The sequence below is a fragment of the Lepidochelys kempii genome, chromosome 1 (assembly GCF_965140265.1).
Source record: "Lepidochelys kempii isolate rLepKem1 chromosome 1, rLepKem1.hap2, whole genome shotgun sequence".
Lineage (NCBI taxonomy): Eukaryota > Metazoa > Chordata > Testudines > Cheloniidae > Lepidochelys > Lepidochelys kempii.
Window position 1 is genome coordinate 233,912,069 of NC_133256.1, and position 25,816 is coordinate 233,937,884.

The 25,816-nt window shown below is 41.2% G+C and overlaps 1 protein-coding gene across 2 annotated transcripts in view; it reads left to right on the top strand.

Moving 5' to 3' along the window:
• The window catches only part of LOC140900805 (solute carrier organic anion transporter family member 1C1-like), a 48,527-nt gene extending 43,641 nt beyond the window's left edge, over positions 1-4,886 (top strand). For both annotated transcript variants that reach the window (XM_073318653.1, XM_073318660.1), the window contains exon 15: positions 2,624-4,886. In XM_073318653.1, the coding sequence (XP_073174754.1) occupies positions 2,624-2,846 (223 nt within the window). In that variant the 3' untranslated portion in view covers positions 2,847-4,886. The remainder of the gene's footprint in view (positions 1-2,623) is intronic.
• Positions 4,887-25,816: the final 20,930 nt, after the last annotated feature.

The following is a 25,816-nucleotide window of genomic DNA, read 5'->3' on the forward strand; positions in this document are numbered from 1 at the left end:
ATCAAAGCTAGGCCTGGGGAACAATGTTCTTTTGATTAGTTCTAACATATGAAATTGCAGAAGGTCTCTTCTTTATGCCTAAAGGTCCTGTTACCAAAGGTTGCATTTTTAACGGTTGTTAATTTAATCCTTAGAATGCTGAGGAACACTAATATTACGGCAATGGGAAATTGAGTTCAGTGGAGTGCTTTGTGTGTTAGGGGTTGGCAAAATGAGTGTCTACAATTTACTTTAGGGTTTTCTCTACCACTCAACTGTGCCTTGGACTGGTTAAACGGCTAACACTTTTCTAAGGTGGCTGCTTCTATACAAGCAGAAAGAAAAGGAGGACTTGTGGCACCTTAGAGCTAACAAAGGTGCCACAAGTCCTCCTTTTCTTTTTGCGGATACAGACTAACACGGCTGCTACTCTGAAACCTGTCATTATACAAGTAGAATAAATGCTCCCTGGATAAACTGCTCTTTTCTAACTTGGCTCTTTAGTGTGGCTGTGACGTGCTTTGGCTCAGATATAGAAAACAGGACTGAAGAACAAAGCGGGTGTTTTCAAGTTGATTCTCTCCTGTGCCAAAAATCCACTCAGTCCAGGAGAAAGGGGGGCAGCACAGTTTTGCTGCCTCAAGTCCCCATGCCAGACAGCTCTAAGTTGTGCCACTGATTGACCCTATGTCAATAGAGGATAGGCCTAGCAGAACTAAGATGTGTGATTAATGTATGATCCATTAACCACCCCGCATCAGTAGAAGATTGGCATTGCAGATAGAGCTCTGCTCTGTTACACCCTCTCCCGACCCTGACATTCTCCCCAAGCTGGTTGGAGGGTGCCAAATGCAGCACCTTCACCCCCAGCATGGAGCCCTTTCTCTGATGGAAATTATCAAACAGTTTATGGCCTCTTTGCACAACCGGAACTGTGCAGAGGAGGAGTCCTAATATATCCCAGACCCTCGCTCTTAGTGTTGTGTTTGTGATTTAGCAGGATTCAGAGAGTCTAAGCAGCTTTTCATAAATGCATATTTTACATCTTACACTCAAATTCCATTCAGGCCTGGTAAGTATTGACATTTTAGGGATCACCGAGACCGGTAAGGAGTTCTGTCACCACCTGCCCTGTAACCTTGGGTGCCTTAATGCTCTGCTGCTATAGCTCAGAGCCCTGACACCAGGGTAGTAACCAGACCACAAGAATAAGGTCTCACCCTGGCTTCCACCTGCCTAGTTATTCCTTGCAGGGTGACCCCAACAGCCCTTCTGGTCCCAAGTCTTCCCAAATCTGTCTCCCCAAGTTCTTAACTACCAGACACTTGGATTTTTCCCCTCTGGTCATCACCCCCAAATATGTGAAACCAGACCACCACCCCCTCCCCCAGATACCAGCTTTCTTTAGCCTCCACACAGTTTGCTCAACAGAGACATAGTTCAGGTAAAAATAAACAAAAGATTTCTTTAATAGAAAAACCACAGATTCAAAGATGAAATAGTAAGGGAAAGCAATCCCATACAAGTTACACAGAAAATAAACATAATGGTGCAACCTCAGGCTTTACACTTACATATTAGATAAATTCCCTTTTCCAATACAAGATACCTATTGTCTTTGAACAATTTCCCAGCATACCCCCCCCCCAACAATAGAGGGGATCTAGCTTTTCATGGATAGCTTCTCTCCCACTGGCTGTCGGTCAATTTCTGGATGCTTTTCACTTCAAATCCCTTTCATTTTAAAAAGTCTGCATTTTCTTTTTCTTCAGTCACTAGAGATATTCAAAGTGGGAAAATCACCAGTTGTCTCTATCTTTTCATTAAGTTTAATGGTTCGTCATTGTCTTTTCCTGAGTCGTACAATAGAGTGTTATTTGACTCTGATTTGGTGTAAACAAGTGGTTTGGGAATGGGAGGTATCTACACTACCAACCTATATCAGTAGAACTATATCACTCAGCGACCTAGTTATACAGACCTAACCCCCTGTGTAGATAGCACTATGTCGTCAGGAGAGCTTCTGTCAACATAGCTGCTGCCTTTCAGGGAGGTGGATTAACTACCCCGACAGGAGAAGAGTCCACACTTAAGCGCTAGAGCGGAGCAGGTGCAGCTACACCAATGCAGCATTTTCAGTGTAGACCTGTCCTGCTGTTGTGGAGCCAAAGTTTGTGGGCCCAGTTCTCTAAATACACAGATTACATAAATTCATAACCATAGTCTGCATACATATGTCAGAATGATTAGAACATTACAAGCTTTTATAAAAATCCTTCCTTGACATATTTTTATGCACAATAACATGGTATACAATCAGTAGCTTCAATTGCTTATTCTTTGGGCTTTAAACCCCCCGTTCTCTATTTAGGGGGGTGTTTGGACCCTGACAGGTTTCAGAGTAACAGCTGTGTTAGTCTGTATTCGCAAAAAGAAAAGGAGTACTTGTGGCACCTTAGAGACTAACCAATTTATTTGAGCATGAGCTTTCGTGAGCTACAGCTCACTTCATCGCTCACGAAAGCTCATGCTCAAATAAATTGGTTAGTCTCCAAGGTGCCACAAGTACTCCTTTTCTTTTTGGACCCTGACTGTATCTCAAGTATCAATGATACAAACATTCATGTTTTCATTTTTCTTCTAGAAATGTCTATCTTGGACTCATTGCAGGACTGAGGGCAGGATGTTGTTTCTTATATATAATTCTCTTCATTTTAATAATAAAACGATTCAGACCAGAGAGCAATGAGCTGATAGATTTGAATAGTACAGAAGTACCATCCAGGAAGGGATCAACTACTGTCAGTAAAAATGAAAATTTTCCTTGTGCCAAAGCTTTGGAGGCAAATGAAGAAACATGCATGTGAAAAGGACACAGGCATTTTCTAACTCTGAATGCTCAAGTGGAGGTTTTACAAGTAGAGCATAGGTACAAATACTGAAGTCTACAGCTTTTTGGAATTGCGATGGAAATTTTTCAAGTTTTAACCCCTCACCTCCCTCCAAAAAAGCAGGAAAAATGATAATTTTGTTTTTTAAACAATTGTAAGGCTGGTTGAAATGTTTCCAATTTCAAAATTTTAATTAAAAAACAGATGGGAAATTTACAATAAAAAAATTCACAACAACTCTTGCCTGTTTTTGAACCTGATCTATATAAATTCTAGTCTTGCAATCCTTATTAAATCAAATAATCCTTATATAGTCAATTGTTCTTCCTGAGTTCAATGGGCACATTCATACGAATGAGGATTACTAACATGAATAAAGATTGTAGGGTTGGTCCCTCAGTCATTCAGGCAAAAACCACCTGGACCTCAAACACTTCATGACAACTTCAGGATTTGGCTCAAACATTAACCAGTCAAAATAGACTGCAGAAGAGAGACTATACTGTATTAGTTTTAAAGTACCTTTCAGTATTGAATCAAACCTTTTCTCGTCATTAGTGTAATTATGCTGATCCTGTGCAATGAGGTGGCAGACACTGGAGCTACATTTCTTTGATTTTTTTAAATTTTTTTTTAGAACTTTATCAATGTAAGTTTGTAATAATTGAAAGACTGCAGTATATATATTCGTCATCCCCCAATAAAGTGCCAAAAAGGGCCATTAAATAAAGTGCTAAAAGCCCTCAAATAGAGCTTCGATGACATGCCAGAGAAGAGAGAGCCTTAATAACAAACGCACCTATCATTTATTACTAAAATATCTCTTTAAATAAAGCCTCACTACGTGAAGTGTGATGTCCCCCTGACAAAGACTGCTCTGTGACTTTTCAAAGAGAATGAATATTACTAATAAGAACAATTGGGGTAATTTGTCACCGCTGTTGCAGCATGTTGTGTCATAGGCTTAGGGATTGTCTACACTTCAGAGCCTTTGCTGATAGAGCCCCCTAACGGAGATGCAGTGTAGGCTGACAGGAGTTCTTCTACTGGCATAGCTATACCACCTCCCTGAACAACATTAGCTAAGCCAGAGGAAGCATTCTTCTGTTTGAGTACTCACGTCTACATCAGGTGTCTTCTTAGCCACCATAGCTATGCTGGCAAAACTTTGTACTGTAGACTAAGTCTCGCTCTATTCTAGGGTTAAATCCTACGCTCTCCAGGCTCTATGTCGAGCCTGAGGAGCCGTGAGAACCATGCATGACTGGATTGGAATAATCTCTTCCATACCTTGGGCTATAGTTTATAGAAAATGGAAGGAAGCTCAACACGTCTAAAAATGAACTCTCTCTGTTTCCCCGACATGGGAGAAATAACAGGTGGCTCCCCATACTCAAAGAGCCTTTGGTCCTGTGCTTCCACCAACACCCCCACCAGTCTGGCTGTAAACAAAAGCACAGGAAGCACCCATGACATGGCACATGTGCAGGTCACTGGTGTGAGAGCTCCTCAAATGCTGGTCCTGGACAGAAGAATTGCCCCAGTTTTGCTGCTCACAGAATTAAACCAACGTGTTCATACTTTGGGGTACTTTTATAAAGGGTTGTTTGACTTCAGGCTACAATCAGATAGAAGAAAACAGGCTGTTTTGTGTGTTGGAATATAAACTACATCAGCACTAAGTATGTCAGCATTAGAGATGGGCCTGAATCAAAATCCCAGATTCAAACATCCTTGAACTTTCAGGGATTCAAAATCATTCTTCTCAGGCTCACATTGGTGCTATTGCATTAACTTCTCTCGAGTTACCCCTGATTTACACCCTGCAAATGAGAGGCATCTCAGGCCCTGTTACATGAATCTGAACATAGTGGCTTGAACTGAGTTTGGTTTACATGCAATTCATTTTACTTTTTGGGATGATAAATTAAAATATGTTGATTCCTGCTGATCAATGAATGTATGCGGCACGATGTTTTGTTTATATATTAATAAAGTATTTTTAACAAAACAAGAGCACTGTTTGCACACTCTTATTTTACCTTTCACAGTAGGTTCTGTTTTGCTGAAGATAAAGCACTATGTCAGGAGAGGAGTGGGGTTTGGGTCAGACGTGGAGCTCCAAGACCAAATCTGAACATTTCGATATTTACATGTTCTGATTGCCTTGTGCTATGTCTGCCAGGAAGTTTTAAAAACAAATGCAGCTCCTAAGACAATGATCCAAAAATAGTTCCCACAATAATGGATGTTTGACCCACTTTGGTAGAACTCCCCCTACAAAGCCAAATAAAAATCGTTAACAGTTACACTTCATAATGTAGAACATGGTTTCCTTCTCTAATTCTTAATAGCATGAATCTGTTCACATTACACATATTCTGCTTGTTTTCAGGTGTCACAAAGTTCACCTGGATAGTGTAATCCTAAGCCACTCTTGTTGCTCTCTTCCATTTTCTGTCTGCTTTTATTACCCCTTTCATGTCCTGACTGTACAGGAGGATGTGGATTGCGCAACATTCTGATGTTCTTTCCTACACTGATTTAAATCAAGTGTAATTCCACTGAAGTTACCTCAGTGTAAATTAGATTAGACTCAGACCAACTCTCTCGAAACTTGATCTTCCAAAGTGGTGGCAGGTCTGGCCCTGATCCAGCAAAAGCACTTAAGCATGTTCACCACTTTAAAGCACATGCATATAGTAGTGCAGTCACAGGTAGACAGAGTTTACCCATTACTCCTTTGGAGAATATGGGGTTTAGTTGAAACGTTTACTCACTTTTGGTTTTTTAAACACCATTCCACCATCGCATAAACAGTCCCGTCGAGTACAGTGGGATGACTCATGCCCTGACAGTGAAGCACACACCTAAGTGCTTTGATGGATGGTGGCCAGAGTGCTCAACACCGCACATGATCACACCTTGATTAGTACAAGGTGGATGTCTAGGTTCCTTCCCCACTCTGAACTCTAGGGTACAGATGTGGGGACCTGCATGAAAACCTCCTAAGCTTACTTTTACCAGCTTAGGTTAAAGCTTCCCCAAGGTACAAATTAATTTTATCCTTTATCCTTGGAATAACCACTGCCACCACCAAACTCTAACTGGGTTTACTGGGAAACATAGTTTGGACACGTCTTTTCCCCCAAAATCCTCCCAACACTTGCACCCCACTTCCTAGGGAAGGTTTGGTAAAAATCCTCACCAATTTGCATAGGTGACCACAGACCCAAACCCTTGGATCTGAGAACAATGAAAAAAACATTCAGTTCTTGAAAAGAAACATTTTAATAGAAGAAACAGTAAAAAGAATCACCTCTGTAAAATCAGGATGGTAAATACCTTACAGGGTAATTAGATTCAAAACATAGAGAATCCCCTAGGCAAAACCTTAAGTTACAAAAAAGACACACAGTCAGGAATATTCATTCTATTCAGCACAGCTTATTTTCTCAGCCATTTAAAGAAATCATAATCTAACGCATATCTAACGCTAGATTACTTACTAAGTTCTAAGACTCCATTCCTGTTCTGTCCCCGGCAAAAGCATCACACAGACAGACATAGACCCTTTGTTTTTCTCCCTCCTCCCAGCTTTTGAAAGTATCTTGTCTCCTCATTGGTCATTTTGGTCAGGTGCCAGCGGGGTTATCCTAGCTTCTTAACGCTTTACAGGTGAAAGAGTTTTTCCTCTGGCCAGGAGGGATTTTAAGGTGTTTACCCTTCCCTTTATATTTATAACAGTGGACTTATGCTTGTTTTCTAAAGATAGGTTTCTTTCTCCTCATCAGAGGAATCTGCAAAACAGTCATTGTTCTTTTAGGTAACATAGATATTTGTAGCTCCTCCTTTCTGTCCCCCATTTTCTGTGGGACTGCAATCTCCTGTGTGATATTTCTTCACCATCATAAAAACAGGCAAGCTAAGAAATAGAAAGGTGCCCCTATCCTTGCAACTAGGCCTCTGTAGGTGTACCTGGGAACAGAGGTCAGAAAGAAAAGACTGTCCACAGCTCTTTCTTTACAGCACAGATGCTTTGCTGGTGTAAATCAGAGTAGTCCCATTGAAGTCAATGAAGTTATGCAGCTTTGCAGCAACTGAGGAGCTAGCTGAACTGTGGTGCTCTTATCAGACACAGTAGAACTTAGGACCTGAATCTTGCATTTGGCAGAACTATGCTCTGCACAGGAAGTGTGTAGTGTAGTGGCTGCCCCACTCCTGGAGAACAGGGGTTTTTTGAAGCAGCCAAGCTAGGCTGATTGGAGAAGCAGCCACAGCTGGGGCCATGCCAGTCAGGGCCCAGCTGGCCCTGATAAAAGGGCTGTGGGGACAGGAGACAAAGGAGTGTCTCTCTAGCTTTGGGGAGAGATGGACCTTGCTGCCTGAAGGAGCAAAGGGTACTATGGACAGAGCAGTGCTGGGGAAGGGGCAGGCTGAGCTGGGCAGCTTAGGCCTGGTGACCTCCCAGGCTGCAGCCTGACAGGAAGGCCTAGAGAGGTACTGGGTTGCAGGGAAAGGCAACAGGTCCAAACCCCCCTTGCCAATGATGAGTGGCCATTACACTGCAGTCTGCCCCAGTGAACAGGGGCTAGATGATGTCTGGCAGTAGCCACTGAGGCAAGGTGGGCTTAGAGGGTTCCCCTGGGAGGGTTGGGGGTTCCCCTGGGAGGGGAGACCCAGAGAGTGGGGGTACTACTGGGGCAGAACCCCAGGGTAAGGGGCACCGGGAGGGACATGGGGGCCTGAGGCAGGCGAGACACCAGGCAGCATAGGGTGCTCCGAAGCTGGTGAAGAGCTAATTCCCAAGACAACCAGCAGGAGGCATCTTGCTGGTGAGTCTTCACTTCACTACAAGATGAGAGATGGAACAGGTGGAAATGTGGCTTTACACTAATTTGGTGCCCAGTGTGTATTAGAAGACCCAGAAGGCTCCTCTAACTTAAGCCCAGATACTCGTGGTTCCCACGTGGCTCTTCTGGCAGCTGAGAATTGCCAGCATGGAGACAGGTTTCAGAGTAGCAGCCATGTTAGTCTGTATCCGCAAAAAAACCAGGAATACTTGTGGCACCTTAGAGACTAACAAATTTATTAGAGCATAAGCTTTTGTGGGCTACAGCCCACTTCATTCAATTCAATGCATCCGATGAAGTGGGCTGTAGCCCACAAAAGCTTATGCTCTAATAAATTTGTTGGTCTCTAAGATACAACATGGAGACATGCTCCAGCAATGCCCCATTTACCTGTCCATGCTTCCTATGCAGAGGGCCAGTAGTTGAGTGGCCAGGTCTATGCCAGAGCGTGAGTCCATAACATCACCCTTAATTGTTATCATCAAGGCCCCTCTGAAAATAACCGTGGAGGAGAGCAACTTACTCCAATAGATAATGCAGCCTTCACTTTAGCATTTCTTGACTTTTAAATGTGTAAGAAAAGCAGCTGTAATGACCTATGACTATTAATACATATCTTCATGTGCAATTCTCAAGATGTTTACAAAAAAGAGAAAAAACCCACACATTAGAATCATATATCCTACAAGCTCCTCGACTCCAACAGATTTTACTTCCCTATTTTAAGCAAGTTCTGTTTACCAAAGCACCAAAATAAACGGGGGCTGGTATTCCAGCTGTAGTGAAACAAGCAACAAATGCATCAGGATGTCAAATTAAATTTCAAAAGCACTAGTACAAAAATAGCAGAGTGAAAATATTAGAACAGGTTCAGTCTGCTGGAGTTTGAAATACATCAAATGTTGCAAGAAAGTCCTTTTGCTTAGTTATGGTTTGGAGCATGCTCAAAATTCTCTCTAATCTAGAATAAGAAATAATTCTGTGTCACACATTTTAGTTTAATTGGATAATTAACTGAAGGATAAGATATATATGTAAAATTAAAAATAGTTAATACTTGTATCCTTACGCATTAAATCATAAAATAATCATAACTCAAAATAATTAAAATCTTCTTCTGTCCTACAAAAACCTGGCTCATATTCATGCTTATGCACATTTTGAGGCACAACCAAAACCCCTATATAGAAGGCCTCACATCAGGAAAGTTTCCCTAGTATAGAACTCCTCAAGCACAAAGCATGTGCTTACATTCCATTGAAGTCAATGGAGTAAATTCCTGTATCGTTTTAGTTTTGATATGGAAGCTAGAAAACTTTTAAAATATTTAATACCATGCAATTTGGCCTCAATTTTCAAGTGGGTGCCTAACTGTAGACACATTAAAGGAGCCTGATTTTTCAGAAAATACTGAGCGCTGACCCTTTGAAAATTTTGTGCCTTTAAGCTGTCTCAAGTTGGGCACCCAAAAACTGAAGCACCAATTACTAGTCATGTCTGACAACAGAAGCTTTCATGTAGCCTGCTGTATGCCCATATTTGATTAAACCAGAGTGGTTCTTTTTCAGCATACTATGAAGAATTACTTTATGCATGTAATTCCCAAGGCCCTTGTCATAAATATAAAGGGAAGAGTAAACCCCTTTAAAATCCCTCCTGGCCAGAGAAAAAAATCCTCTCACCTGTAAAGGGTTAAGACCTCACTGGTACCTGACCAAAATGACCAATGGGGAGACAAGATACTTTCAAAAGCTGGGAGGAGGGAGAGAAACAAAGGGTCTGGTCTGTCTGTCTATATGCTGCTTTGCCGGGGATAGACCAGGAATGGAGTCTTAGAACTTTTAGTAAGTAATCTAGCTAGGTATGCGTTAGATTATGATTTCTTTAAATGGCTGAGAAAAGAATTGTGCTGAATAGAATAACTATTTCTGTCTGTGTATCTTTTTATAACTTAAGGTTTTGCCTAGAGGGGTTCTCTATGTTTTGAATCTAATTACCCTGTAAGGTATCTACCATCCTGATGTTACAGGGGGGATTTCTTTACTTCTATATACTTCTATCTCTATTAAAAGTCTTCTTGTAAGAAAACTGAATGCTTTTTCATTGTTCTCAGATCCAAGGGTTTGGGTCTGTGGTCACCTATGCAAATTGGTGAGGCTTTTTATCCAACATTCCCCAGGAAAGGGGGGTGCAAGTGTTGGGAGGATTGTTCATTGTTCTTAAGATCCAAGGGTCTGGGTCTGTAGTCACCTAGGCAAATTGGTGAGGCTTTTTACCAAACCTTGTCCAGGAAGTGGGGTGCAAGGTTTTGGGAAGTAATTTGGGGGGAAAGATGTTTCCAAACAGCTTTTCCCCAGTAACCAGTATTTGTTTGGTGGTGGTAGCGGCCAATCCAAGGACAAAGGATGGAATGTTTTGTACCTTGGGGAAGTTTTGACCTAAGCTGGTAAAGATAAGCTTAGGAGGTTTTTCATGCAGGTCCCCACATCTGTACCCTATCATTCAGAGTGGGGAAGGAACCTTGACAGCCCTGATTCAGGAAAACATTCCTGTGCAGGACAGCACTTAAGCCCATGTTTATGTCCTATTGATTTCAGTGCTGTCCTGAATACAGGTGGATATGAGCACATGCTTATTTTCCTGAATCTCTATCATATGGTTATTTTAGATCCCATTTATTATTAATGGATGTTTGGTATCCAGAAGTCACACACACTACTGAAAAGGCAGTTTGCAGCGTATATCGAGTGGCAGCTAAACAACTAATAGAGCCAGAATACTCTCTCTCTTAGAGCTCTCATAATCAATGTATACATATCAATTGCAAGCAATTGCAGTGCTGGATTGACACACCTAAAGCAGATACACAATCTAAGTAACAAAATCAATCTTGATAATACCTGTTTAAACAGTTTGTCCTTGTTTAATGAAAAGATAGGGAAAGGAAATTAATAAAGAAACTGAAATAGTCAAAAATATGCACAAATTGATGTCAGCTATTCCAAAGTAGTAAAGGAAGAAAGGGAGAAACATTTGATGGCTGCTTCTAGGGCATGATCCACAGCCTATTAAAGACAATGGAAAGATTCCCATTGACATCAGATGGCATTGACTCAAGCCCCTAAAATAAGCTGTTGAAGGGGTTTACAGCATAACGACTCCAAACAGGCTAAGCCTCTCCCCTGGGTGACCTTGAGCAAGTCATTTCACTGCTCCGTGCCTCAGTTTCCCCATCTGTAAAATGGGTATTGTGATACAGCCCTCCTTTGTAAAACACTTTGAGATCTATTGATAAAAGTATGATGTAAGTGTTATTAATTACTCATATTATTTTTTATTAAAGCGCCGCCATCCAAACATCGATCTCAGTTCTGCAGGTTGCGTTCATCTCTGACTGAAACCTCACCTGTGGAGACATGCATTGTACATTTTAAAAAAAAGTTTATCGGGAGACATTTCTTTGCAGAATACTGGGGAAGGCTCTTACCCTGTTCTTTCCTTGCCCTGTCAAAGCCTTGCATTCAGCAAGCAAGACAAGCTGACATGCACATCATTCCACTGTCTCCACAGACAGGATCCCACTGGTTAGTGACACATTTGCAGTCAAAGCTGCAAACTGAAAATGATGAATTTTCATGGTGCTTGATGGGATTCCTACAGGGAGTTGCACAAAATAGGTAAATAACTTATTTCATTCCAACCTTGAGGCATCATCACATCCTCTTCTTGGAATAATTCTCAAATTAATATTCGCAAAATGTGGCGCTCCTCTTGGAACTTAGCAGGCACCAGAAAAATAGGCAATTTTTAAAAAGGCCTATTTGAAACATTTGTGCAATTCCAAGAGCATTTTAAAACCGAAATAGGTCATACCACATTTATAGATCAGTCACTGTTTGACCGCAGTGCATATTCATTATTGGCAGTCCATGCTCTAGGACCCTGTCGAACGCTGATCAAAGTCAAGTCAACGTAAGTTTTCCATTGGCTTAAATGGGAGTTGGATCTGTGCAAAGCTTTTTAGATTAAATTCTCTAGATGTCAAGTTAGCATAACTCTCCTGGAATCACAGCAAATTTGATCAAAAGTAGAAAGGTTCACATTTTCAAGGAGAAGCCGGTGATGGTCCTTTTTTTGAAATCATATGGCTATGAGTCCAGAATTTGCAAGTTATATCCCCATCTCTGCCTCCAACTGTCCTTAATAATCTTTGCACTTATAGGGCACTTTGCCAAATTAGGTCTCTCAAATACCTCTGTGAGTTATGCAACTATTATGACCCCCATTTTCCAAGGTAGGAAAAGTGAGATTCAGAGACTTGCTCAGGGGAGTGAGCTCACATGGAACAATTTGCAGGATCCAGGCCTGAAAGACAATGCATCAGTCTATTAAACTCAAAAATCCATACTCTACATTTCTGGAAGATAGGGCCAAACCAGAACTCGGCTCCACTGTGTGTTTTGGGTAGGCTTGGACCCCGTTACATTTCTGGATCCAAATTTCTCTGTTCAGGGCCAGCTCTAGTTGTAACAGTAATTTAAATATCACTCTGAGGCATTCAGCTGATGGATATGCATGATATTCCTCCTACCAGTGAAGGATAGGGACATTTACTATCTGTGTAACAAGGAGTCTCCATAACCATCATAGGTCACTGTTAATCCTGCTGCCTTGCAATTCTCATAGCCAAGTACAATACATAAAAGAGTGAAGATGCAAAATGTAAACAAAATCATCAATGCAAGTTTTGTATCTGCAACAATGCCTAATTTGTATATTTTCATGATAAATCCTCTAGTGAAAATCCCGACAGCTGCAGGTGGTGAAGTAGTTACTCCTAAAATTGTGGCAATTAATCACATTCACAATCAGTACAGTATTTGAATACAACATAGATATGAAGCCATGATATGTGGTAAATGCAGAAATGGGCCCAAACTGTAGAATTCAGAATGCGATCTGGATTTTGAACACCCCAAAGCTAAGCAGGGTTCAGTATTGGGTTTTGGTTTGGCCCACTGTAATGAAAGGGGCCATTTTTAGAATTCAGATCTTTCTCTTTAATCAGATTTTTATACCTCACCTATGACCCTAGTATCCGAGAGCGTCACAAAGAGATCATCATCAAACTAAACCAGTAGTTCAATTTTCCTCCTCAATCTTCTAGCAATCCTAATTTAGGTTTTACAAGCTCAACATCCCCAAAGCTCTAGGAATCCCTATATTAAGCATCATTGAAATATTAATCTGCAACGCGCATTGTGATATAAGGCAGTATACCAAGTGTAAATTGTTTTTATCTTTATAAACTTTTTTTCTTAGTGGAAGAATGTTTTACATGAAATAAGTTGATTGAAAAAATGAAATATAAAATTAAGGAGCCATATGATACCAGTAATAAGGCATGTTAGGTATGTGTGCTCCTGGGATACTGAGGCCCACCTCTTGGGAGACTGAGTTTGTAAAAGCTTTCTGTTTAAATGTTCAATAGTTATAAATGCATTTAAAGAGAAATTTTGACAGGTTTCAGAGTAGCAGCCGTGTTAGTCTGTATTCGCAAAAAGAAAAGGAGGACTTGTGGCACCTTAGCGACTAACCAATTTATTTGAGCATGATGCATCTGATGAAGTGAGCTGTAGCTCACGAAAGCTTATGCTCAAATAAATTGGTTAGTCTCTAAGGTGCCACAAGTACTCCTTTTTTTTAAAGAGAAAGACCTTCTATTAAATCTGTAAAAAGAAAAGGAGTACTTGTGGTACCTTAGACACTAACAAATTTATTTGAGCATAAGCTTTCGTGAGCTACAGCTCACTTCATCGGATGCATTCAGTGGAAAATACAGTGGGGAGATTTAGATACACAGAGAACATGAAACAATGGGTGTTACCATACACACTGTAACAAGAGTGATCAGGTAAGGTGAGCTGTTACCAGCAGGAGGGCGGGGGGAGTGTGGCGGAACCTTTTGTAGTGATAATCAAGGTGGGTCATTTCCAGCAGTTCACAAGAACGTCTGAGGAACAGCAGGGGGGAGGGGGGAAGAATAAACATGGGGAAATAGTTTTACCTTGTGTAATGACACATCCACTCCCAGTCTCTATTTAAGCCTAAGTTCATTGTATCCAGTTTGCAAATTAATTCCAATTCAGCAGTCTCTCCTTGGAGTCTGTTTCTGAAGTTTTTTTGTTGAAGAATTGCCACTTTTAGGTCTGTAATCGAGTGACCAAAGATACTGAAGTGTTCTCCGACTGGGTTTTTGAATGTTATAGTTCTTGACATCTGATTTGTGTCCATTTATTCTTTTATGTAGAGACTGTCCAGTTTGACCAGTGTACATGGCAGAGGGGCATTGCTGGCACATGATGACATATATCATATTGGTAGATGTGCAGGTGAACGAGCCTCTGATAGTGTGGCGGATGTGATTAGGCCCTATGATGGTGTCCCCTGAATAGATGTGTGGACAAGTTGGCAACAGGCTTTGTTGCAAGGATAGGTTCCTGGGTTAGTGGTTCTGTTGTGTGCTGTGTGGTTGCTGGTGAGTATTTGCTTCAGGTTGGGGGGCTGTCACCATCCTTGATTATCACTACAAAAGCTCCCTCTCTCCTCCTGCTCTCCTGCTGGTAATAGTTCACCTTACTTGATCACTCTTGTTACAGTGTGTATGATAACACCCATTGTTTCATGTTCTCTGTGTATATAAATCTCCCTACTGTATTTTCCACTGAATGCATCCGATGAAGTGAGCTGTAGCTCACGAAAGCTTATGCTCAAATTTGTTAGTCTCTAAGGTACCACAAGTACTCCTTTTCTTTTTGCGGCTACAGACTAACACAGCTGCTACTCTGAAACCTATTAAATCTGTGATTCTTAGCAATTGCAGGCCTTTCTTTCACAAATAACTAGTTCAAAGCACTTTCCATGCACTAAGAATATTGGAGAATAATACTTACCAATTATAAAATTCAACTTAGATGTTGATTGACCATGTATTTTGGTCTGTAAGTGTAGTAACCAATAAGACTATTGGGCTGCAGAAGTGTGTAGCATAAAAATATAAAATACATTTTGGTTTCTAAATAATCTCTTTAGTGAGGTGAAGAGATCTGAAAGAAAAGAGATGTAAATCCACTAAAATCACAGTAAAATCAGATGAATAAATTTTGAAACCAGAAGGCTTAATATTGGCTTGAATTACACACCCCGTCCCACCCACCTTACTAAAGTCAATGGAATTGTATGGGATAGAAATTGGGGCAGAATTTGTTTAATATATACAGCTGAAAGCTGAGGATTCTGATCTTAGCTGTACCAGTGTAAATACAGAATGAGTACTCTGAACTGCTTTTCTGTGTATTAATTTAATAAGTACATAAGAATAGCCAAAATGGGTCAGATCGATGATCCATCTACCCCAATATCTTGTCTTCCAACTATGGCCAGTGCTCGATACTTCAGAGGGAGTGAACAGAACAGAGCAATTTATAAAGTGATTCATCCCCTGTCATCTAGTCCCAGCTTCAGAGGTAATTAAACACACACACAGAGGGAGAGGGAGAGGGTGCGTGGGGGGGGGGGGGGGGACGGACAGCAGGGACTTAGAGAATAGTTACAGGGAGGGGGAAGGGTGAAGCTTGCGAAAGTTTAGAAAACTTGCTAGCCTCTGAACTTCTGGATGCTTACCAGGGCAAAGCCACCAAACCATCTGAGTTCATCCAGCACTAGTTTCACATCTGTGTATTCAGAATTCCCTCTCTGACTTATTTCTAACACAATTCGTAATGTGGAAAAGTTATGGTTTTGGCATGGTGCCACTTCCAGACTTTAGAGACCTGTGAAATATTTGCCTTTAATCATTTCTGACCACTTCACTGGCTGCTGATTTCTCTTACCTTGATCTCCCCCCATTTTAGAGATATCAGGTGAAGATTTGGCATTATTTTCTCCCCCTGCTTTTTCAGACTCTTAGGCAGGAAGCAGAAGGCTATGGCAGCCACACAACTAAATATTCTAGCTATTAAAAATCCAAGCCACAATGTACCAACCCACCAAGAGTCCTGTGGAGTTATTGTTATGTTGCCTAGAAAAAAGAGAGGTAAAAAGACTTCTAATTAATGAAGAAAACCCACAACTTTTGATTACTCAATTGTTGTAAATTTCATCCAATACATTGGAAGAAGATCACTGTGATCATCATAACATGGGCTCTGATTCTGCAATGAGAGCCATGCAAATGAGCCCTTGACTTGTATGGATTTGATTGCAACATTAGGGCCCTATGGCGCAAAACCTTGAAGTAAGTGTGGGGAACTCAGACTATAATATACACATTCCCTGGGGAAAAAAATGGTCAGCCAGGGAATCAGCAAAGCCTCTATGATCACTACAAAACGTAAAGCAATGACAAATTGGTAATGAATGCTTTAGTTAGGGTTGCAAAACTATTAAGTCCTGTTCTTGTGTGCTGGAGGAGCTGAAATTCTGAAATTTTCCTAGTGTAACCTCAGCCAAAAGGTGATTTATTTTAATACTATTAAGAAATATCCTCTCAGCTATCTTCATGCACAGGGTAGTAAACGGCTAGAGGAGATAAGCCACTGATTGGAAGCAGAAGCCAGACAAATTAAATTAGAAATAAGGTACACATTTTTAACAGTGAGGGTTATTAACCATTGGAACAAACTACCAAGGGAAGGTTCTACATCTCTTGATATCTTCAGTTCAAGACTGATGCTTTTGTGGAAGATGTGCTTTAGTCAAACAAAAGCTGTTGTGATCAAAAACAGGATGAAATTCTATTCCCTTTGTTATACAGGGGGTCAGAGTAGATAGTCTAATGGTCTCTTCTGGTCAAAAACTATGATAGATTTTTAGTTATACAAGGTTAAAAATCACTGTTGCACTTGAGTGCAATTATCAGCACACATTTTTCACAGCTGAACTTGATGCTTGGGGCTCAATTTTCTAACCCCTATTTCTTATTCTCTACGCTCACATAAAAATGGCATAGTAGGGTTGAAAATAAGGCCTTTGGCATGCAAATACTTTGTTTTTGGTGTATGGCTATGATTAAGTTTGAAAAAAGGATAAGCAACTGCAAAATTTATTCTGGGCATAAGTAGGGTGACCATACTTCCCTATGCTGAATAAGGGACACCTGGTAAAATTACTCGTATTCAAGCAAGTTCAATGGCAATCAATCAGAACTATGCAGTACAAACATTCAAATTTACATCAAGTAGACTGAGCCCCTGTTAAAAAGAAATACTGCGTAGTTGGATTCTATTTATTTACTTCATATCTTTAAGGCTTTAGGGTCCACATGGGGAGGGGTGACACATTCACACTCCTGTACACCTCTCACAGGGACAAAGACGGGGGGGTTACTGACCAACCCGGCCCTCCCTGCCCATTGCTCTTGCCCTCCATGTCTGGCTGGGCTCCCAGGACAGACCCGCCTCTCCTGCTCCCTGGTGCCGCATCTTCCCGAGGCAACATGTTGGAGGCACGCAGGGTAACATGACTCCCGCCCCCCCAGATTTCTGCCAGGGTTCACACCAGAATGTGGCCAGCAGCAGCACTGTGCAGGAGGGAAGGGATGGGAGCTGCTTCCAGCTGCAGGGGAGGAGGAGCTGGGGAAGGGACTGGCCTGTTTCTTTGCAGAGCTCTCTTCTCCTCTCTCTCTCCCCCCTCACCCTGCCAACCAGGGCTGGAAGCAGCTTGTCCCTCCCTGCTGACACAGTGTAAAAAGGCAGCTAACACCTCCAGGCTGCTGCTGGCCACTGACATAACCCAACCACCTCCTGTCCCCCGACTAGGCAGCAAGGGGTTAAGACCTAAGGATGCATTGTGCACCAGGGCCCAGATTACCTGACTGCTGCTGGGCTTCAATGAACCTGGCCAGAGAGGTGGCTCAGCAGGGGAGGGTGCTTAGGGGACGGAGCAGCCCCACAATCCCTGGGGGAAGGACCTGGTGGGGGGGGTGAAGATGGTGCTAAGCCCCCTGCCTAGGATCCTGCAGGTTCAGGGCATGAACAGGCTGGAAATCTCTTTCCCTCCCCTCCCCACACTTAGCTGAGGGGTGGAGAGACTTCTCAGTGCCAGCATTGTGTGGGGGTTTGGCACTGCAGGGCTTGGCTCTTCCTGGCCAGCAGCTGGGGCTGGAGGGTCTTGGGCTTTCCTGGGGCGCTGGCCCACACAGAGGCAGTAGGGGAAGGAAGGAGCCTGCCGGCCAGGCTGTTGATGAACTGAGCGCTCCAACCAGGGGCTGGTTCTCCACACAGCACTGGGAGCAGGACATACCCTGCCGTGGGGGAGGAGAGATATATGGAGGAGCAGTGGGGCTGGGGGGATGAAGGGGCAAAGCGGGGAGAGGACAGCGAGAGGGGGAGCACATAAAGGGTTGGTGGGTGGGCAGCAGAGACGACACATAACCGGCCGCTGCCTGGTGCCTGCCTGCACGCACAGGCCATTGCAGCACGCAGCCAGCACTGGCCAGAAATGGGATGGGGGTGGGGTGCCTTGCTGGCCAAAAGCTGGCACACAGTGGGGGCTGTGCTGATGGACCGGCCAGCCCGGCACACTGCATCTTTGCCCCACCACCCATCTCCATTATCAGCCACTGGACCCTCCCACTCACCGCTGATAGGCAGGCGGCTGGCAAACAGGAATCTGCACAGCAGCAGGACCCACCATTACTAATGGGGAGGACAGAAAATATAGGACAACTTGCTGATTTTTAGGAAAAATTCGGGACACTTGCAGGAGGTCTTAAATACAGGACTGTCCCTTTAAAAATGGGACATAAGCCTATCACCCTAGGCATAAGTGGTGATGAGACATTTACTTTCAGTATATTATTCAGTCCTTAGATGTCTTTGTGCACTTTATGGAGGTCCAGACAAAGACTCTGATAAACAGGGAAGCAAAGCAGCGACTGAAGCTGTGTGAAAGACCATTTTGCTTGTGTCTATAGTTTAAGATGGAAGCACAGAACTGGGAATCAGAAGACCTGGAATCTAATCTGCTATTTAACTGCTGTGTGACTGTGACCATCGTACTGAGCCTGAGGTAACTCACACTGAGGTCAATGGGAATCTTTTACTTACTTCAGTGGGAGCTGCATCAGGATTTTAAACTTATCTGTGCCTCAGTTTCCCCACATTTGCAGAGAAATGGAGTGGATGATTTAATAGGCCTTTCCATCTCTAATGTCAATGGAGCTAACAAACTGAAACAAACACGTGCAAAAACCAACTCCTGGATGATCCAGAGCATATTTATCATATTTCATTTTAAGTGGTGAAATGTGGCTAAAATTTAAGTAAATTGTTAGTACAAAGGCCTCAAAACCTAATCATCTCTAATGACTATGCTTACAGTTAGCAAGACTTCCATAAAGCTGTGCAAAAAAGTAATGCTAAGAGAGATGATATGAAGTTACTAGCAGATAGAAAGCTACTATTTGTCAAGTGGAAATATATTTAAGAGCATGAAATATGTCATTGTTGTTAAGGATTGTTCTGATAATTATGATTGGCTGTGCCTTGTGAAAAACATTTTTGCTGCTTGGCTCTGATTATAACTGACACCACACAAAAGAATATATAAGGAACGTAGCTAATCTTGCAGCTGCATAGGAAATGCTGATCATAAAGGTAGCATTAACATGAGGTTGGGCTATGCTTTATTGTCAGTAGGTCAAGCTGCTTTGATTCTTCATAAAGTTAGAGTGTAATAGAGAGGTGCTGTTGGAAATAGGTTGTTATGTAGGCATAACTGAATGACATTTTGATACTGATTGTATGATGCTAAACCACAAGTTGTAACATGAAATAAACAAGGGTGGAGGGGGGTCTATAAAAGACCTATAGATTGTAAACCAACTCAGTCCAGTGTGAGTAGACGGGCCTGGGCTCTAGATTGATATGTATTAACTTTCTATAACATGCTATCGTTTCTTTAGTCAGGGAAACCTGGTTTAATAAACTAGGTTGAACTTACCTTCTGATGTTTCATTAATTAATAACCTAAACAGAACCCACTGAATTACATCATGCTATTTTATACACAGTTTATACATGATTGTGTAAGTCACAACAGGGCCTGACAGATTGGCATATGTGTGCAACATCAAATGTTTGAATTCTGCATCAAATGTCTGAATTCTGTTTAACAGAGCAAGTAACAATCAAATACAGCTCCTGGTGCAGATTTTCAGCCCAGTTCTTCTCCCTTTGCATTGCTGAGGTAGCAGAAAGGGAGCAGGAAAAGAGCAAAGACTAAGGTCTGGTCTATACTACAGACTTGCATCAGTATAACTATGTCACTCAGGGATGTGAAAAATCCACACCCCTGAGCGTAGTAGTTATACCAACCGAACGCCTGGTGTAGACAGTGCTGTGTCAGCAGGAGAGCTTCTCCCGGCGACGTAGCTACCGCCTCTTGGGGAGGTGGATTAACTATGCCAATGGCAAACTTGTATTGACATGAGTAGTTGCTTGATTAAGGACTGAGCATAAACTAAAAAGAGGATTTGGGCCTTGGATCTACCCGTTCACATGTTATTTTGTGGCAGGTTGATTTCCCTTGTTATTAGATATAATGTTAGAGGAAACCTCTTCAGAGTTCCCAGACATCAGATGAGAATGCTGCTATGTAATTTACTTTAGGGAATCTGCCTTCATTGAACTTGGACTTCTAATACTCTAATTAACTTATAGGCTAAACCACAGCACCTCTGATCAAGGGACTGCTACCCCTGAACAACCCAGCTCTTTCAGTGCATTCTGTTAGCATATAGAAAGCAGCGTTTTCTTCTTTAGCAAAGTCATCCAGATAAGAAATCCCCAGAGACATTGCCGGTGTTTCCCCAATCCCACATAATGTTTTCCATTAGGACATATATCCACGTAGGTGAACCTGCTTCCTTCACACAATCTGTGTGAAGAATAAAAATAATGATTCAAGGCTTTTTTTTTTTTTGGCTGAGTAATATCCTATATATTTGTTTTATAACCATCTCTTTGATAGAACACCGATACTACTTATTAGCTCATTTATGTGCCACAAACTGCTCAAATGTCTCCAAAGGTTGATATAATAACAGATCCCAAATCTTGTGTCTTGGATCCTAGTACGTGACTGTTACAACACTCCTTAGCTCAGGATTCTGTACTATTTTTTGTGTTGTCTACCACCACCACTTCTCACAGTTATGAACCCTGCATTTTGCAGCAGTATTTGGATTTCCATCGTTCAAGAGATGACGTCAAACATCCTGACTGTGGAGGATTCAAAGTCAGACAAGACCAACATTTAAAAAAAAAAAATCATGGCTCTGATCTTGAAACCACATATGCACTCAAGTAAAGTTACTCAGCTTTAGGTTCACAAGTAGTCCACTGAGTTCAACAGATGCGACACTGAACCAGCAGGCTAAGTGACCCAAAATCAACCTTTAAGAACATGTTAGGGAAGTATTGAAATGATAAACACGGCCATTTCCTATAGATAGTTATCAAAGCCATATAAGCAGACTAAATCCTTTGACATGTAGATCTGTATTGTCAGCGAATTGTATTTGTCTGTGTTTATCTATATCTGTTAGAAGCTTCACAATGTGATCTCGTTAGTTTGTAGATGATAAACTTCTATTCCTGTCTGTTACTATATTCTGTTGATTCAGAGATCAAAAGGGAATATTAACACTTAGATTAAACATGTGGTATAATGATATCATTGTCTTTATTTCTCTTTGAAGTTTGCAGTAAACTCCCTATGACCCTTTGAATGGTTAATTGCCTCATGCTAATCAATGCAACTAATTACCTGTGTATACATAGGAAACAAGAACTGACTTCAAAGCAACAATATACATTACCTATTCTTCATCCAAGGAAAGCCTGCTGTGACAAGAGGTTGAGCTTCAGCTATAAAAAAAACTTTGGGACCTGATCTCGTTTATCTCAGATCCGCTTAAACTTTGTCAGGGGAAGTTTAAGATGCAAGACTGAGGTCTCCAGCTCCATTTTGAATTACTCTGTAGTTTCTCATTGGAGAATTTGAACCAACTCTATACGTGGACTGCCTATAATTTATGGAATTGATTCTGGAAGAACTTTTTACAACTTAGTAGTTCACCATCTGCTATGAAACTGACCTAAGAACTTTATTCATGTTTAACCATGATAATTTTTTTCTTTTCTTTTAAAATAAAGCTTGAGATTAGTTCATAAGAATTGGCTGTAGGCATGTATTTGGGTAAAATCTGAAATATTCATTGACCTGGTGGGTAATGTGTCCGATCTCTTGGGATTGGTAGAACTTTATATATGGTGAATAAGATTTTAAGTAATCCTCACCATATTTGACTTGGCTGTCTGGATTGCTTAAGGGAAGCTATATTTTGGGGCTTCTTGGTAATCACTAAGGTATTATAGAAGGTATTTTGTGTTTGGCTTGGTGACTCTAATTATAAGAATGAACTACCAGTTCTGGGAATCGTCTGCCCCATTCTTTGCCGTTTGCCCTGTTTGAGCAATCTCAGTGTGGCCCCTCCAGTTACCACGGTCCCAGCAGGAATCATGTGTTTCAGTTTTTGCAGGAACGGGTTCCAAGTCTGAAACATCTAGGACTTGACACAGTGTGTGGGGGAAACAATGAAAGTTTGGGGGGTTATTTCTGTTTGAATAATGCTTAGACAATTTAAGTAAAACATTCTAAAGCCTCCAAAGAGCAAATGAAATATACTATGGATTAGACAGCAACATCTGTCCCAAAAAACAACTCATCTATCACTGGTGCAAAATTAGATCTGTGAAAAACATATGGTGGAGGAAAATACTGACTGTTATACTTCATGAGTGAGTAGGCACTTTCCACCCACTGATGAGGTGGTTTAAGGTGCAGGAATCTGAGTAATAGGAATTCAGTCAGTCATGCATTAAGAGTACAAACCCAGAAGTGGGGATTTAATATTACACTAACCTTTGGAGAAAAGTGAATGAATTGTGGTACATAAATATTTCTGGAATCTGTAGTCTCACATGATTAAACATTCTATAAAAACCATCAGGTATCATGAAAGCAGATGGGAATTGAACAATTTTAATTATGCCTGTGTCATTCCACCCCTTCCCAGAAGAGTTCTTATCTGCAGAGAATATGTAAACAGGGTTTTTTGTGCAGCTGGCACTAGCAGATAGGGCTATGGTTTCAAAGCAACATGCAGGAGGCACATGTCTGATAATCAGAGAGTTGCAAAACTGTCAGCTTGAGTTTGTGCAGATTTAAGCAAAAAGGATCTGACCTGATCCAGTTGATTATATGTTGCTCTTAAAATTTACCCGAAGTGTTGTTTCAGTGGTGAAAAGGAACATCACATAAAGTGATAGGCCAAATTTTCTGCTGGTTCAACTCTACTGAAGTCATTGGAGTTATAAAAACAATTAATTCGGTTCTTGAAATCATTATATTTGGCTTAAAACTCAGTAAACCATTCACAGGAATATGTAAAGTTTTACTTATATGACATGTAAAGGCCAATTATTTTTTTGGAAAGAAAACATGTCTGACCATTTCACCAAAACTCTTCATCTTTTGTATTTGTCTTGTTTTTCAACATAGAGGGAAAGTAGACATTGTAACACTGTTTAAAAAAAAAAAAAAAGCAAACATCATTCTGGGACGTATTAACATGTAAACAAGACACGACAAGTAATTCTTCTACTCTACTCTGTGCTGCTTAGGCCTCAACTGGAGTATTGTGCCCAGTTCTGGGTGCCACATTTCAGGAAAGATGTGGAAGAATTGGAGAAAGTCCAGACAGGAGCAACAATAATGATTAAAAGTCTAGAAAATATGACCTATGAGGGAAGATTGAAAAAAATGGGTTTGTTTAGTCTGGACTAGATTTTCCAAAAATAGTAAGTCTCATCCCTTTTATAATCCAGAATCCTTTAGGTATCTCAAGAGGGGCATCCAAAAATGGAAGCATTCCAAATTACTAGTCTTTTTGGAATATCTGAACCTATATTTTTAGACACGTATGGGAATCTTACTCGTATCTCCCAAAGCATGACATTTCCTTTCGTAGCCTCACTTTGTTTCTAATCCTATATATAGATTGACAGAATCATCTTTTGGGGCCAATTATCCCAATGAGTTCACTTGCAAATTAATAGACTTCTAAAATTGGTCATAATAGCCTTGCATGACTTATATTAGCAGCTGCATGTGAAAAATAAAAACAAATATAGAGATTTCTTTAACATACCTATGAGCTGATATCTTTTTAAATGAACCTGTGGCTTTAAAGGTTATAAAATATGTGTGTAACTATGTGAGTACCTGGCAGGTCTCTGTAGTTCACCTCTTATTATAGTAGCACTTATGAGCCCCAGTCTTGGACCAAGACCCCATTATGCTAGGTGCTGTACAAAGATAGAGCAAGAAAATAATCTTTGCCCCAAAGAGTGTTTTGTGTGTGTACTGACAAGAGCAGATTTCTTTTGGCAAGGGAATTGCAATCCTTTACACCTTTAATGAGTTGCTCAGACTAGTTATTACCTATTATAAATTAAGAAGTCAGGTATCTTGTCTATAGGAACCCATAGAGTCACCGTTTTCACACCTTAAATAAATGCCAAGTTTATTTGGCATAGGGTAGACCATATAGAGAAAAGTAACAGGGTGTCTTCCCCTGTGAGCTGGAGAGCCTGGACTAAGCCAACCCTGTAAGGAATGAGCCCCACCTGGCAGGAATCAGGCAATCTCCTATAAAGAGAAGAAAATGGCTGGAGTAAAAGGGGGAAGTCAATGAGGCTGCAGCATTGTTGGTGGATGCTGTAGGGAGGGGAAAAAAAGCTTTCCCAGGACCATGATACCTGCCAGGGATCTTAGAGCATAAAACTTAGAGCAGGAGGCTCATGGCAGGAGGGACTCATATTTAGCTTGTGATCTGCTATATATAACCCCCAGGTTCCTTTCTGCAGTACTACTTCCTAGGCAGTCATTTTCCGTTTTGTATTTGTGCGACTGATTGTTCCTTCCTAAGTGGAGTACTTTGCATTTGTCCTTACAGAATTTCATCCTATTTTCTTCAGACCATTTCTCCAGTTTGTCCAGATCATTTTGAATTTTAATCCTGTCCTCCGAAGCACTTGCAACGCCTCCCAGCTTGATGTCGTCTGCAAACTTTATAAGTGTACTCTCTATGCCATTATCTAAATCATTGATGAAGATATTGAACAGAATCGGACCTAGAACTGATCCCTGTGGGACCCCACTTCATATGCCCTTCCAGCTTGAATGTGAACCACTGATAACTACTCTCTGGGAATGGTTCTCCAATCAGTTATACACCCACCTTATAGTAGCTCCATGTAAGGTTCTATGTCCCTAGTTTGTTTATGAGAAGGTCCTGCAAGACAGTATCAAAAGCCTTACTAAAGTCAAGATATATCACATCTACCTCCTCCCCGCATCCACAAGGCTTGTCACCCAGTCAAAGAAAGCTTTGAAGTTGGTTTGACATGCTTTGTTCTTGACAAATCTATTCTGACTGTTACTTATCACTTATTATCTTCTAGGTATTTGCAAATTGATTGCTTACTTATTTGCTCCATTATCTTTCAGGGTACCAAAGTTAAACTGACTGGTCTGTAATTCTCCGGGTTGTCCTTATTTCCCTTTTTATAAATGGGCACTATATTTGCCCTTTTCAAGTCCTCTGGAGTCTCTCCCGCCTTCCATGATTTTTTGAATTAATGTCTCAGATACCCCCTCAGGCAGCTCCTTGAGTTTTCTAGGATGTATCTCATCAAGCCCTGGTGACTTTAAGACATCTAACTTGTCTAATAAATTTGTAACTTGTTCTTTCCCTATTTTAGCCTCTGATCCTACCTCATTTTCAAATGATATGCACAAACTTTGTTATCCCAAATGGAGTTTCCCAAACACTTCAATACAAACACATTGCTTAAGATCAGTGGTTCTCAACCAGGGGATACAACAACTCATCCAGATATTTGCATAGTTTTATAACAGGCTACATAAAAAGCACTAGCAAAGTCAGTACAAACTAAAATTTCA